Source organism: Procambarus clarkii, chromosome 47, assembly GCF_040958095.1.
Source record: "Procambarus clarkii isolate CNS0578487 chromosome 47, FALCON_Pclarkii_2.0, whole genome shotgun sequence".
In the NCBI taxonomy this organism is placed as follows: Eukaryota; Metazoa; Arthropoda; class Malacostraca; order Decapoda; family Cambaridae; genus Procambarus; species Procambarus clarkii.
Genome location: NC_091196.1, coordinates 22,285,679 through 22,301,058, shown reverse-complemented (window position 1 = coordinate 22,301,058; position 15,380 = coordinate 22,285,679). Strand labels below are relative to the sequence as shown.

Genomic DNA, 15,380 nt, shown 5'->3' with positions numbered 1-15,380 from the left:
TTTTTTATTAAAACATTTCTCCCCCCATGTAGCATTCCCCAATCTGCGATTGTGTCAACAGAGCCCAAAACAAACTTTGCACCAATGCACCAGTGTCTTCATTTGAGACTTTGGGCAAGTCTCAAACATTCTTCCAGATTTTTATTTTCTGGGATATAGCTCTTACAGTTTCAGGGAGATGGTATTGTAGTTCGTATGTAGGTAAGTAAGTACTACTGCAGCACATACGTGAATCGTTAATGCTGTTTGTTTTTCCCTTTCGTTTTACAGTGGCATATTGGTAGCTTATATTTTTGGGAGAAATTGTAGTTTTTATATATGATTATCCAGAAAAGTATGGCTTAGACAGTGTACAGTTGATCTGTTAAGATTTTCACATTGTATGTTGACAGTAAATGCAAGGTAAGGGCAGAATTTGTTTAAAAGACATGGCTAAAGTTAGTGTATTGTTTGAATGTAGAGAAACTGGAAATACATGAATTTGTTTAGTCTATTTAAAAATAAAAAGGTAATATAAAGTGAGGTGGAAAATAGTTGAAATTTGTATATTGTAAATGAACAGTACTAAAACCAAGGTTGTCCTATGTTTTATATAGTTGTTCATCATACAGTAAATGGATAGAGTTGTATTAAGAGGGAAGTCAAGCTGAAAATATACTAAAATACTGGTATAAGTGTGTGTGTGGCAGTCCCCCGATTAAAGGGGGGTGCGTGTACTACTGGGACCCTATATTTGAGAAGCATGAGACTTTTCTGGCAGACATCTTTTGTGCTACACGAGGGCATACTGTTATTTTTTATATGTATATATATATACAGGCAAGTGTTAGTATTATAATAAATGAAGTTCCTACTGGCAAAGCTTAGATGGTTTGATTTAGTAGTCTTTTTGTTAAGAGCCTTGTTGTGGAATACCTTGTGTAATAAGGTATTCAAGTTTTCCCCAGTCTTCTTCTGGTGGAACTGAAGGCAGGAACAATACCATGGTAATTTAAGGGTTGCTATTTCTTGCATGCAGTTGGTGCATATCATCAGTGAATTTTTGCAGTTTGGGTAAAGCTTTGTCATCTGGCCTCACTTGGATTGTTTGATAGTGGTCCACTGCCTCACTGTAGAGGTGGATTCTCAGGATAAGCCTTGGTTTTTACTTTTTAGGGTAGAGTCCTCAGTGTGGTCCAGTCCACCTAGAGGGAGTTTGACCAAATGTTATCACAGGTCTTCTCTCTCTCCCACTCCCACTTCTGTCTGATTTTAACAGTATAATTTGAGACTTTTGACTATCCTCAGATGGATATCTCTGCTTTGGCATGGAGCAATCTGCTGTCTATTACTCCCTTTCCTAATCACTAGGCTCTTAAAGTGGACAACTTTTGCTTGGACTGGAATTGGTTGAATTTGATTACCTATTCTGATACAGCTCCTCCTCCTCTCCTCTCCTCCCTCCTCCTCGTGTTAGTCTGTTTTGCTACCTTTGCAGAGTGCATTCTGCTATCTCCTCTGTGGCAGGTTCTCCAATTCCTGGCCCTTCTTGCTCATTTTTCTTGTAGTCTTCATGGGACTCTGCATCTCCCAGATGGACTTGAAGTGAACGGCTAGTCTGTCCACTGATTTTCATGTCTAGAGATTTTGAGTCACATTTATGGCACCTTTTATGAAGTCCAGGTGGCAGCTCTTTTAGAGCCACATTTGCATCCTCCTCCTCTGTGCCAGGGCAAGATGGCTTGAGGCCCTTCCTTTCACTTTGCCTACAGCATCTGAGGTTCTGCCAAGATCAATGTCGCTCATGTCGAGTTTTTTTGTTTTTTTTTATAAAGGGTAGAAGCATCTTGAGAATTGAACTCTTCTCATAAATCCATATAATAAAGATTTTTATATACAGTATTTATAAAATATTCACTATTTATACATAGTATTCTGGGTGTAATAAGTGATTTAAGATTTACACTTCAGGGGTAATGCTGAATACTACACAAGAAATAAATTAATATATAAATGTTTAAAGACAATTTAGCAATCAAAATATTGGCCAGTTTTAAATATATCTTGTTATACAAATTATTAATTTAAAGACTTGTAGCATGTGGCATCATTGTGGACAAAATATTTACGCAAAAAGATTTATTTCTGCCATATTTAAGCTCTGCTCTCCCTTAAATCCTGAAAGATTGTAATTTAAATTCCAGCAATGTATTGTACAAGGAACTGGTACTGCATGTCAGTATTAAGATTTAATTACTGCAAATTAAATTTCGTATATCTAATGAAATACTATATTGTATATGGATATACAATAATTTTATATTTTTTTTCATTTAAACTTGCATTGGGGAAAAAATTTATTTTTCTATAACATTTTTAAAAGCATTCAAGAATTAGACACAGTTTGCTGTATTTGGTGCGAGATTTGAAGCATTTTTTCTTGTATGTGTAACTTAATTACAGCTAATTTCATTTTCACAACCAAAAAATATTTAAATTGGTTGTAGTTTCAGCATTACGATAAGAAATATTTAATGAAGCGAATGTTTTTTCTTTTGGATATAATTGATTACAGTTGAACCTTGCAATCAACGTTGGAAATGATAGCTGCATTACGTTTACCAATCCACACACTAGAAAATGAAGGGATGAAGACGTTTCGGTCCGTCCTGTACCATTCTCAAGTCGATTGCAATAGACTTAAGAATGGTCCAGGACGGACCGAAACGTCGTCGTCCCTTCATTTTCTAGTGTGTGGATTGGTCAACATACTTCAGCCATGTTATTGTGATTCATCGCCTGCATAGCTGCATTACAATTAGACTTGCAAGCAACCTTGGAAATAATGTTTTTATTGATTGTGTATGAGATTAAAGTATTATATATAGAATGAAAATACTTACAGCATAGTACTGAAATTTTCAACACATCTTTTTGTTTAGATAGAACGTTTTGTAACTCTGTGGACCACTGTACATGAATTGATGTAAAAGGAAATTAGACCTGATACTATGCACTTTATAGCCCCCCCCCCCCAAACAAAATAGGCCTAATATAGCACATATATGTACTGTACTAGATTAAGCCTCGGATAGCATTTATTAGGCCTAAGATGGTTAGTTTAGATTTTCTTTGCAACAAATGCAAAAACTTTTCCAATTTGTCCAAATTCAATAGTACCAATTTTTACTAATTGCCTTGTAAGTCAATACGTGTACGATGGTCCTCGTCTTTACTATAAGTACTACCTAAACAGGAGGATGGGCAGGAAATTTGATACTACTGTTTTCTGGAGAAAAATTATTTCCAGATAGTCATAAGACAAAAAACTTAAATCTGGTTAATGTAATCTCACTTTAAAAGGCTTACCTTTTAAGATGGAAGTAACTAACCAGGAGCTATCTAAAATATAATTCAATTGTACATGTGTAAAAATTATCTAAAGGGAAAAAATATATAATAGTCAATGTAGTTACTGCAAAGTGTAACTGATAACTTTAAAGTCTCAAATCCATTGAATTATATTTTAAATTACCAGGCAATTACACAATTCTGTGTAGTTTATTTCCCATTTCACTACTAAATAAAATTGGAGTGATCGTTTAAGATTTTTCTCTACAATGTTTTGTTTGCCATCTTTATGAGAATAGTTGTGCTGAAATTTGAGTACAGGTAATTATAAATGTTGAGAATGACTTAGGTTTCTTAGAGGCTTTTTATAACTAGTTAATAAGTTACTAAAATAGTAACTAAATGAAAATGATTAGTTAAATGAAGATAGTTAAAATTGTGGAACTAGGATCTCGTAACACCTTCCAACACCACAAAGCTCCAGCAGTTTTTGAATACGAATCGATTGAGGAGGCCCTCATGAACCCCACACCAGGTGAGTAGTGTGTTGCATTTCATATAATGACTACAGTACTACAGTATATGAATCCAATTACATACTTTATTTCCAGAGGAAGTTTTGAACTTACAAAGTTGTCATAAATTATTAGCCTCCAATGCATGCTTGATATTTGGCACTAACTTGAACATTGAGCAACTTGTGTAAGCATTCTTGCTGCAAAGGAAATCACTGAACATGTAAAACAACTCTTATAAAAAATGTATTTGGGTTCACAACTTTAAGTTAAGTTTTCATGCTTCATTGTCACAACTTTGCTTGTGTTGCCTGAACATTTGTTCCCTTCCAGTCTTGACCTGTGTTTTTTGTTGCTCTTTTTTTTCTTTACGTCTTCTGTTTTTAATGTGTGAATATTTTTTGTTTATTAACATTTAAATTTGAATTATATTTAGTTCTCTAAATCCCTAAAAAGATAAATTAAAAATATAAGAATAAATTACAATAGTTCATCTTTCATTTGTGACAGACTACCCAAATGTGGACTCGAGTGATGAAGATGACCCATCAGCACGTAAGAAGTCAAGCCCCCACAAGTCCACCATTATCCCAGTTCCCCCTCCCCCACCTCCTCCCGGCTTTGCACCTGATGAAACTGTATCACGGGTACCCAGTAAGCCTCGCCCCAAAAATGCTGATCAAATGTATGGTACCAGTAAGTGCTTCCTTTTAGTTCATAGTGAGCATCACGTTTATTTTTGGGACAGCCAATTTATTTATTTATATGTATGTATGTATATGTAAGTTTATATATATGTATAATAATAATATACATCTCAAAGGCCTTGACTAAGCTAAGGAGGACAATGAAGAAAATGTAGCATTTACAGTGGTTCAGAGTACTGTAATGGTGCAGTGCGTGTAGCCAAAGAAACTGTTCAGAAGAATAATTCTCCTTATCAGTGTAATAATAATACATGTATTGGGTATCAAAGGCAGGAATACTGAAGCAGTAATACCCAATAATTCTCTAGTAGCACATTTATTGCCAGTTAGGGTCACCTTGTGCGTACAATTAGTTTAAATAAGGGATGCTCATTATGTTATTAATTAGATTTTCCTGCTGTAATTGTTCATAAGTTATATTGATGTAGCTTTTAGCTCCATTTTAGATTATTTTTTAATGGTATGAAAAGTAGACTTTAAAATACCATAAATGTAACTATCGTTTCATTCCCAAAATAGCATTTATCCTAAATAATTTGTTGCACTTTTTTTATTTGAATTGCATTAGTGTGTTTTAATGACCACAGTACTTTGTGGTCATTAGAACTAACAAATTTCAATATTGGCATTTTTTTCTCCCAGGATGAGTTAATATTAGTCATATTTCAGTTCAGATGAAAGTACTGCTAGTTCATTGCCATAATTTGTCCCTGGGGATGCTATGTTCTTGATAGCATTATAAAATATATAAAATATGGTGAAATTATATGTGTAATTTTTAAATATTTTCAGCAATTTCCTACAAAAACTTACAATAAGGCTTCAATAATTGTTAATGATTAATTTCTGTCAACCCTCTGAGCGAGGATGTCTGGCAGTTCCTGAGAGGCACAGTTCTTAGTACTGTAATCTGATACTCTATCTCCTTCTGTTTCTAAATGACACCCAGGAGATCTTGAATATTGTGTAACATTGCTATATAGCCATCCTAGCATTTGATAATTACACTTCCTTCTCTTGTCTCGCCATTCAACTTCTCTATATAAACATATCAAATATTTGAATTTATTAGATTTCCATTTATTCACCAAAATCTGGTCAGTGTAGGTGATATGAGCACTACATACAGAATAGTAACAGAAATTGACAAATGTTTGAAAACTATAACTTAAAGAACAAAAGGACATAGGTTCAAACTTAAAAAAAAAAAAAAAAAAAAAAAAAAAAGCTGCCAAAAATAAAATAAAGTTCACTTCTGCAAACAGTGTGGTAGAGGGTCATAACAAGTTAGGTGGTGGTGGCGGCGGTCAAAACAGTCAGTAGATTCAAAGTGTCATGACAGTACTGGGAAGATGGAACACCATGAACATAGCTCTTGTCCTGTAACTACACAGGAAACTACACTTAAGTAATTATACCTGAAAGATTCTGGGATTGATTCCCACAGTAGGACAGATGCTTGGAAACGTTTCCTTTCACCTGGTGCCTCAGTTCACCTAGTAGTAAATATGTACCTGGGAGTTATGTGACTGTTGTGGGCTCCATTCTGATTTACCTGAGGGCCACTAACCTCTAGTGGCCTCGACAAGGACAGGAAGCCAGTGCCTTGTCGAAGGTCTCTCCATTTGCCTTGATCTTTTCTAGATAAATTTTAAAACTCAACAAAATTTTAGCAGTTACGGCTTTGGCGGATAGGCAGTTCCATGGGTTAACCCTGTGGGTGAAAAAGCATCTCCTGTGTTCAGTGGTTTGCCGAGTTCAGTGTGTTCAGTCATTGTGGTTTGCTGAGCTTGAAACCGTTGCTCCTTGTTTGTTACACCTGAAGGAAAAAACCTTTAACTTGTTCAGTATTTTAATTTTCAATGAGATCTGCCCTGTCATGCCTGGTTTGCAGTGTTGTTAGCCCCGAGGCCTTAAAGCATTCCTGATACGAGAAAGAGAACTTCTGGATGTAGTCGTTGGTCATAATAACCCAAACAGGCTTACTGTTCCTGATAATTGGAAACTAAACCATACAGTACTGTAGCTGCAATTTAAATATTGTAATTGATAAATAAATTGGCATGGTGGAACGAACAGGGAAGAAATATTTGTCGTACGTTATGTAGTTCGCTATGTAGTGAACTATATAGCGTATAGCAAAGTTGAGGATAGTGAGGACAGCCTATAATTCAGTGGTAGAAATGTGATCTAATGGGTGAAATCTAATATTATGTAGTATCAAACATTTGTAGTGCATTTTGTCAGTGGTCATTATTTTTTTACAAGAATTTAATTAAAAATTGCATTTTGTGCCTCTAAATAATTCACGAAGTATAAATAGTAAAATAAATTTCTTGTTTCATCTTAATGTCACAATAAAGCCATTTCTTATATAATTTTAACTTCAGAATGGCATGGAAAAATCATCATAATGCAATAGTTTAAACCAGAATTGCAGTAGGATTAACTAACATTAAGTTTCTAAATTGTTGTTTTAGTATTTTATGAAGATTCTAATATTTAAGCTGTTCATTCTGTAAGCATACTGAAAGAATACCATTTTTTTTTTTAATAATTATGTAGATGTGAATTTCTATTCAACATACTGTATTTGTAAACTATTAGCAAATTACTAACCACTGTCATCTTCACAACTACACAACACTGATATGGAAAATTGTTGATCACTTTTTCATCACGCTTGCATTCACCAAGTTGTTTTTATTCATGTGTATTGCATGCCACCAGATGCAATACATATGAATACTGTAGTCTTCTGCACAATGCAGTAATGTGCTGTAATGCACAGTCCACCTATGCTTCTAAACAATAGTAAATTTTGCCCAGAGTAATTGACAGAGGGCAGGTTTTAGTCTGTACAATGTGTGATTTGCTGGTAGTTTGGCCTGGAGGAAAAAATAAAAAATTGCTTCACACAGCAGAAAGTATGCTACATCCCCGTAGTCTCCCCTTTACCCCTTCAAAACAATGTTTGCACATATTGGACTTCTGTCAGTTGTGCAGAAAGCTTTCATGAAGTAAATATACCACATTTTATGGGTTAATAGAATTGTGATATGAATATACAGTACAGTCTTTAGGTGTTTTTAATAGTTACCTGATTACTGTAGCAGCAAGAAACATAATCCTATTTGAAATCAAATTGTAACATAGATTTTTATTTAATCTCCAGCTAAATCATCAGCAGATTTAATGAATGCAGAATTAAAGTTGGTGCTGGAATCATTCCGTCGTCAGAGACCTCATTTAGATATAGTGAAAACGCCAGATGTTTACATCAGTCAGCAATCTTCACCCGAAGAAGTTCAGTCATGGCTGAAGATAAAGGGATTCTCTAAAAGGTAATTTGTGCATTTAATTTTTATATGGAGATTATATTTAAAGGAACAGGAAAATTACTTTATTTGAAATATAAACATAAGGATAATATAAATATGCATATTACAGGGTTAATGATAAAATTTAATAATACAGTACCTAATACAGTACAGTATAGATTAAAAACCCACACATTTGTTTGTTAAATGTATGTAAAAAAATTAGTCTTTTGGCACTCCCGAGTGCTTTATCAAGGTCTGAGTATGTAGTTAAGAAAAGACTTAAATCTCAACTCTTAGACATTCATTAGATGTTGAGTGGGCCAGTTTTGGAAAAACTAATTTTGACAAGCCACCAGCTTCCTGTCATTATTGAAGGCACTAGTGTTAGTGTCTTTCGGGTAAATTAGGTATCCTCAGTATGGATACTGTACATTATGATTTTGCCATGTTTCATTTTCTTTTCAGCTTTACTGTATCTTGAGGCATCATTGTATCAACATGACATTTTCAAACTTTATGGTCATAAAATGGATTTTAATTTAATTATTGGTTAGTGTAGTCTAGCAACTACTGTACATGTATTCATGTCATTGTGTTTAAATCATTAATGCCATCTCAAATATATAATGCTGTATTGTAAAAGTTTGCATTTTTATTGGTAAAAGGGATGGTGTAGTCTATCCATAAAGCATTTTTTTGGGGGAGTAATATTTAACTAAATGAAAATCTTTGTTTTTCAGAATCATGAAACAGTTTGAGGGTGTTGACGGTGAAAAATTATTTGCTCTGGATAAATCAAAACTGTTAGAATTTTGTGGGCCATCAGAAGGTGCACGTTTGGCATCTCAGATTACCGTCCAGCGCAATGTCGCAGGGGTAAGATTTTCTTGTGTAATGATTATTGTAGCATTTGACATTGCAAATTTGAATGCCTGATGAAAAGTTGGGTTTGGTAAAAATTTGGAAGTGGTGTCTGTAGTGAGGGACTTTAACACACAAGTGACAGTTTGGCACTCTGGTTTGTTGATAAGGGGAGAATGCCACCCTTCTACCTCTGCATTGGATGTGCCAGGTCACTCAAGTTATATTTTCTGAGCTAACTGCCAAGTATATGGATGGACTTAGTCCTCTGCATGCAGTGATAGAAATTGGAGTGGGAAAAATGTACATGGGCGAATAGAAAATACAGTATACTGTACCTACTCTTCAATATCCAGAACATTTTATGTTAAATTTCTGTACTCAGGGGTCCCATTTATTAGCTATCCTTTGTCAAGTTTTTACCAATTAAACTTTATCATTATGGGTGGACCCCCTTTGTGATCTTTGAGCATAAATCCTGGATACAGCTTCAGCATATTCAGTACCTCCCTTTCAAAACCCATTTTCATCAATGTCTGCTAGTTCATCATATTGTTGCCCCTGGTTTCTTGATAGAAGGTAAATTAGGTACACTATTTTTGCATGGGCAGGACTTGTCCATTATACCACTTTTCTCGGAGAAAAATTTGAAATGTTTAGCCTAATTTGATTTTGAATTGTATGATATGATCTTATAACATGTGTATACTTGGTGATATTATAGCTTCCAACTCACAAGTGGCACAAAGTCTGATTAAATAATTCTTCATTAAAAGTTTAATACATTTATTTTAATAAAACTAGGTAAATATTTTTTCAGTGACTGCATATTTACCTGTAATTTTCCCACAGTATAAAACAGCAAGGTCCTCTGAGCTACGACAAATCTTGGCAAGGCAAAGGAATAAAGTCGATATAGAGGGTAAAGCTATTGTGAAGGAGGACCAGGAGACACAGCAGGAAGCACAGCAGGAAGCACAGCAAACACGACAGCAGCAGCAGTATGATAACAAATCTAAAGTGGAGAAGATAGAGAAGAGCTTTGAATTTTTGGAAGTGTATGATAAGTCCGATTATCAGACAGATTCAGGCAAGTAGAATTTAATAAATGGTTTTTGTTGAAATGCATGCAAGAAGTTGCACATTCTAATAGTAGAGTACCTGAAATATGTAATTTACCTTGCAACAGAATCCATCTCGAATCACTGGCCCTCAATTTGTGTGTGCCACGGCAGCTGGAATTGGTGTAGTTCAGATCCATGCACCATATTACAACTGATAATTTATTGTACATAAAAGGAGGATTATCAGTTGTCACTTTTTTTTTATTATATTAAAACCACATCTTGATTACCTAAGAGAAGGAATCAGGATCATTAATTTGTCAAGGTGTTGCTCGGATCCATTGTCCTTCATTTCCCATGGTGACCTAAGTAGTGGTATCTACTACTGTACCACATGCTTGGTCAAACTAGTACCATCTCAAGGTTTTTCTTTCTGGGTTGAACCTTTCTCCCAGAAGAGTCAACCAGGATAACACACTTAACTTCAGCTCAGTTATGTTCGGGTGTCTTCCTCGACAACTGCCTCATTTGGACTCTTAGCCATCAATGGTAGCTTTCCAGGAATTTTGCAGTTGCTATATAACTGTCTCACCGAGATTGCTCCATGCTAAAAGTCACGTACAGCAAGAGTTCTGTTTGGTCTACTGGAGACCAGAACCTGGCCTCCCCCTCTGAGGTGCTGAGAGCAAATGACATTTTAGAGGATTTCCTGTTGAAATGGCAGAAAGTTAGTGAAGCTTTATAGACAGCTGCTGAGTTCACAAAACTCAAAGCCTTGAAACGGCCAAATGTTTAAATCTAAACAAATTAATTCACTCAAAACTAGCTAGAACCCATTAGTACCGAATGCTATTGTCAGGCACCCCAGAGGTTGGTCCTCGGTCAGCTCACACTTAAGTTCTGTAGTTGAGATCTGTATGGTGCACTCCAAGTTCTGCCCATCAACTTGACTGTGGCTTTCTGTATTTTCACTAAGTTATTTCCTGTCATTGTTGTAACCCAGCCACAGAGCAGACCATTGACTACTTGTCCTTCCAGTGGTTCTGCAAGATATTTGGTTGACCCACGGTGGGTCTCTTCACGTCAGCGTGGATGACATCCTCCTCCTTACGTGACACCTATTGCCTGATTGTAAAGACACTCAGTGGATGCATTTTGGCTGAACTGGGCAAGATGGGGGGGTGCATTCGTTTTTTTGTCTCTTTCTGCCATTCTTCTTCAGTCTGTTTGTGTGGTAGTCTTTTTTTTCATGGTTTTTTTTTATTGCTACATCGTACCTCATTCTGTTGTCTCGTTTGGCGCTGGTGGAGCAGCTGTTGCGGGCATTTAACGTAGATTCTTCTGTCCCTCCCGTCTGCAAATTGTCTCGGGTGTGCTTTCACCTCTTAACCTGCTCGTGCAATTCCTGAGCTATCTTGGACTCTAGACAGGGTCCTCGATTTTTTTATCAGATAAAATGTATGAATATTTCTTAAAAGCAATTGTTTTAATGGATGTAATTAATAGTGCATAATAATTGATATTCAACTGATTTTTTCAATTTCCCTAGGAAAAAGGGGGAATTGGGCTTAGATTTATATTGTTAATATTTCATTTTATTTATATTATGAGAACTGGTTTAGAACAGATAGCTCAACAAACAGCCACTGTTGGTAATGGAATCATCTAGAACATCCTCTTCGAATGACGGTGATAGGTTATCACATCTAGTTATATTAAAGAAGTTGTACATTTTTGTATTTGCAGATTCAGAGGAGGAAGCTGACAGTAGAGGGAATCGAGGAACAAATACACTTAAAGAACAAATAAAAAAGCAACGAAAGAAAATAATTGGCCAATCCTTTGATGACAAAGCTTCACGTTAAGTCTTGGTTACCAAGTTGCTTTAAATTTGTATGTAGCACTAGTATATATTTATATATAATGTAAAAAAACAAAAATAACCATACATCATGCTCTGAAACTAGTGAATTTTATGAGGATATCCAGATAAAAATTTAAGCCTCAAGTCATTTTAGATATTGTCAAAGAAAAATGTCTCATTTCTTAACTATTATATGCCTTGTGTAATTAAAGGAAGGTGGTGCATACAAAATGATTTTAAATTGTTAATTTGCCCTGTCATGCAGTTAAAAGCGATTGTCAAAAAGTGATCCATGGAAAAAACAAAGGTTTCATGCAGTGTAAGGCAGAAAAAAGGGTTGTAACCAAGGTTGGGAGATCTATAAAAATTTAGAAAATTTAAAGAAAAATTCTTACAAATTTTTACTGTGGCAGATCATCAGTGATCATCAGCTAGAACACTAAATTGTTTACCTGTACATAAATATAAATTGCCAAAAAGTCTTGACCATACAAAAATTTCATTTTAACTAGTTTCAGTAAGAGAGTTTGAAAGCATGAGTAAATGTTTTTATATAAATAAAAAAAATACTGTATGGCTATATTAGTAATTAATGGTAATAGTCACCACTCTCTCACTTTTATGGGGTGGGGAGGCTTTTGGCATTCACTTGGATAGAGGAAGATGGGTCCAGTCTTTCCTCTACCAAATATATTGCAAGGGATGTAATAAATATATGGTGAACTGTGGGTTTGCCATGTCCCTTTGCCAGTAATTATAATATATCAAAGTGCATCAGGATTGTTTTAAGTAAACCGTAGTCTGCTTTGTATATTAAACCTGTGATGAATCTATAGTTTAATTCATGAAGGGATGGACATTCATATGTATATTAGTGTTTTGAGTGTTGTCCTTTCTCATCAAAGAGCTTCCATTACAAGGGGTGAGTGCCATTATGTACCATATTAAGTGTACTATAGTCATGTATACTTGTTCTGTATGGATTAGATTCTTTGTGGAAGTCATAATTGCTGTATTAGAATTTTACAGTAACTAGGGTATTGGGTTTGTTGTGCTAATAAATGAAACCTAGTTAATTTAAAGTTTTATCATTAACTAGTAGTAGTAGACTCATTTTATCATTGTCATGTATCCATATGTAATAAACTTTAACTTTTTTATTAAATTTTAATTTTTAGCCCCCCTTTATTTTAAAACCCTGCCCACTGCATGGATTGCCTGCTTGTGAATGCACTCCCGCCAGGTCTGGGCAAGGGATGTTGATGCAACATTGAATTGGTGTTGACAACATCAATCCTACATTTATTTAATGTTGATTTAATAGTCCTAATGTTGGTTAAATATCGTTTCTACGATGAGTTAACATTGTTGATTTAATGATTCCTACGTTTTCCTACATATACATACAGTAGTATAGTCAGGTTCATTGTGGGCCCACAGTCTAGAATCCTGGGCAGGACATGTATGGTTGAGTGCGTTTCCTATCACCGAATGCTTCTGTCGACCTAGCAGCAAATAGGTACATGGGGGGTTAGTCGACTTCTTGTGGGGTTGCATCCTGGGAAGAGAGTAATTCGACCCTTGGGGAGGGAAAGGGGGGGGGGGCCTTCGATACAAATCTAACATGTATGTACATAGTACTGGCTGCCAATCCCCATGACACAATCATTATTATTATTCATTTAACGGTGATCCTATGACGCTTTTCCAGATATCTCTCAGACAGTTGTCTTTGGCTTCTAGAAGTTAAGAAAAGTTACTAGATATGGTTATAAAATATGTGATAGTAGAGTATATAAAATCTGCAGATGATGCACAACTTTTGGTAGGAAATCTACAAGAATGGTGATCAAAGTATTTTCTTTGCATATAACCCCTGAAAGCTTATGTACAACGAACACAAATATTTATTCAGGTAAAGTGCATACATACAAGGTGAGATACAAAAGTTGATGGATTTATAGATTTATTTATTCATTTATTTATATATATACAAGAAGGTACATTGGGATTGTGAGGATACATTGCATAGTAATTACATTCTTGTAAAGCCACTAGTACACGCAGCATTTCGGGCAAGTCCTTAATCTACAAAATTTTTTAAGTAGGTAAATACTTGCAAAATTTATAAAAATGATAACGGTTACATAGCAAGAAAAAGAATAAAAGATGAGAGAAAATTGTAGGTACTGTATATTAATGCACATAGGTAGCTCAGATTGATTGCAATGACAGGTTGAATGGTAGTTTAACAAAAATTAGTAGGCACAATACAGCATATGGTCTAGCACTTTAAAGAAGACAGCAATGAACACAATGATAAAGTCGTTTGGATTAAGTACATAAAGATTGGGTAACACTAGTATGTACTAGATAGATTTAGTACATACAATGCCTAGAGCCACTATTACAGCAAAGCGTAATAGGTTCACTATTAGACCTGACCCCCAGGCAAAATAGGTTCACTATTAGACCTGACCCCCCCCCCCCCCCTGACATTTTTATTAAGGGAAACGAATGGGAACAATCCTGGCCAGCCTATGTTCATCTCGTACCCCAGATCATTCATCCTGCAAAAGTTGGGCGAGGCTAGCCCCCAAGCATCTGGGCTCCATCCAACCTTCGATAGACTAGAGATGATTATATCTGTACACACACTGAAAGAGGAAAAGCGGCTAGGTGGGGACGAAGTCTACAGAAATTTATTATATATAATTTATATTTCTCAACTTCTTAGTTTTATCTTTTGGTTGACATAACTAAACACTATATTATAAGAGTAGGAAAACAGCCAACCTGTTAATGACAAATTCTCCCGGCACCAAGAAAAATGCCTTGAAAAGACCAACGTTGTTTATGCCTTCACGTGCCCACTTGGGCATTATCAGCCCCAACAAACTCAGTATATAGGCAAGACAGCAACGTCTCTCTCTACGCGTTTAACAATGCACAAACAACAGGGTTTCATCAAGGAACATATAATCGCCACACACGAGACGATCACCAGGGATATTTTGACGAGCAACACCGAAATAATTGATAGATACAATGACAAGAAGATTACACATCAGTGAAGTGCTGCATATCAAGAAATCTAGACCAGCAATCAATAACCAGCTAATACACAGTTACACTCTACCCACTTCAAGACCCCGAGCCAATGCAGAAGCAAGACCGAATGACTCTGCAACAGGAACGGAAGCAACCAGATAAACATAAGCTACTAACATGTCACACTCTTAATCTACTACCCCATTATGTCATTCATCCATGTCACCTTCCACCTCACCATTAGAGGATATAATCAGGTGCTAACACACAAGAATTCACTGAAGGATTACCAGTTAAAAAGTCAGCATGTGACTCGCAGAGGCTCAAAGCAGTCATAGAACAACAAATGGAAACCATCAAGACCTACAACGACTCGCATCCTCACAGACGGATCAGTTGATCAAGAAAGAGGTTCTGCTGGGGCAGCAGTTTACACTACCAACCATGAAGCTTACTGGAACATGAATAGTGGGTGCTCAACATTGCAAACAGAATTATATGCCATAAAGGAGGCCATAACTATTCAATTGAGAAAAATTTACATATGTCATCATTCATACTGACTAAATCTTCGCTCCAGGCATTGTTATCCAGTCAGCACAGAGGTAATATACAACTCCTCACAGAAATCCAACATAGGAAAAGAAGCTCATAATCTAGGACTC

The 15,380-nt window shown here is 35.7% G+C and overlaps 1 protein-coding gene across 6 annotated transcripts in view; it reads left to right on the top strand.

Annotated features, from left to right (window-relative positions):
• The window catches only part of LOC123762902 (epidermal growth factor receptor kinase substrate 8), a 137,047-nt gene extending 124,218 nt beyond the window's left edge, over positions 1 to 12,829 (top strand). For all 6 annotated transcript variants that reach the window (XM_045749665.2, XM_045749660.2, XM_069302096.1 and 3 more), the window contains 5 exons: positions 4,356 to 4,541; positions 7,728 to 7,896; positions 8,616 to 8,751; positions 9,589 to 9,826; positions 11,547 to 12,829. In XM_045749665.2, the coding sequence (XP_045605621.1) occupies positions 4,356 to 4,541; positions 7,728 to 7,896; positions 8,616 to 8,751; positions 9,589 to 9,826; positions 11,547 to 11,665 (848 nt within the window). In that variant the 3' untranslated portion in view covers positions 11,666 to 12,829. The remainder of the gene's footprint in view (positions 1 to 4,355; positions 4,542 to 7,727; positions 7,897 to 8,615; positions 8,752 to 9,588; positions 9,827 to 11,546) is intronic.
• The last annotated feature ends 2,551 nt before the right edge of the window (positions 12,830 to 15,380 follow it).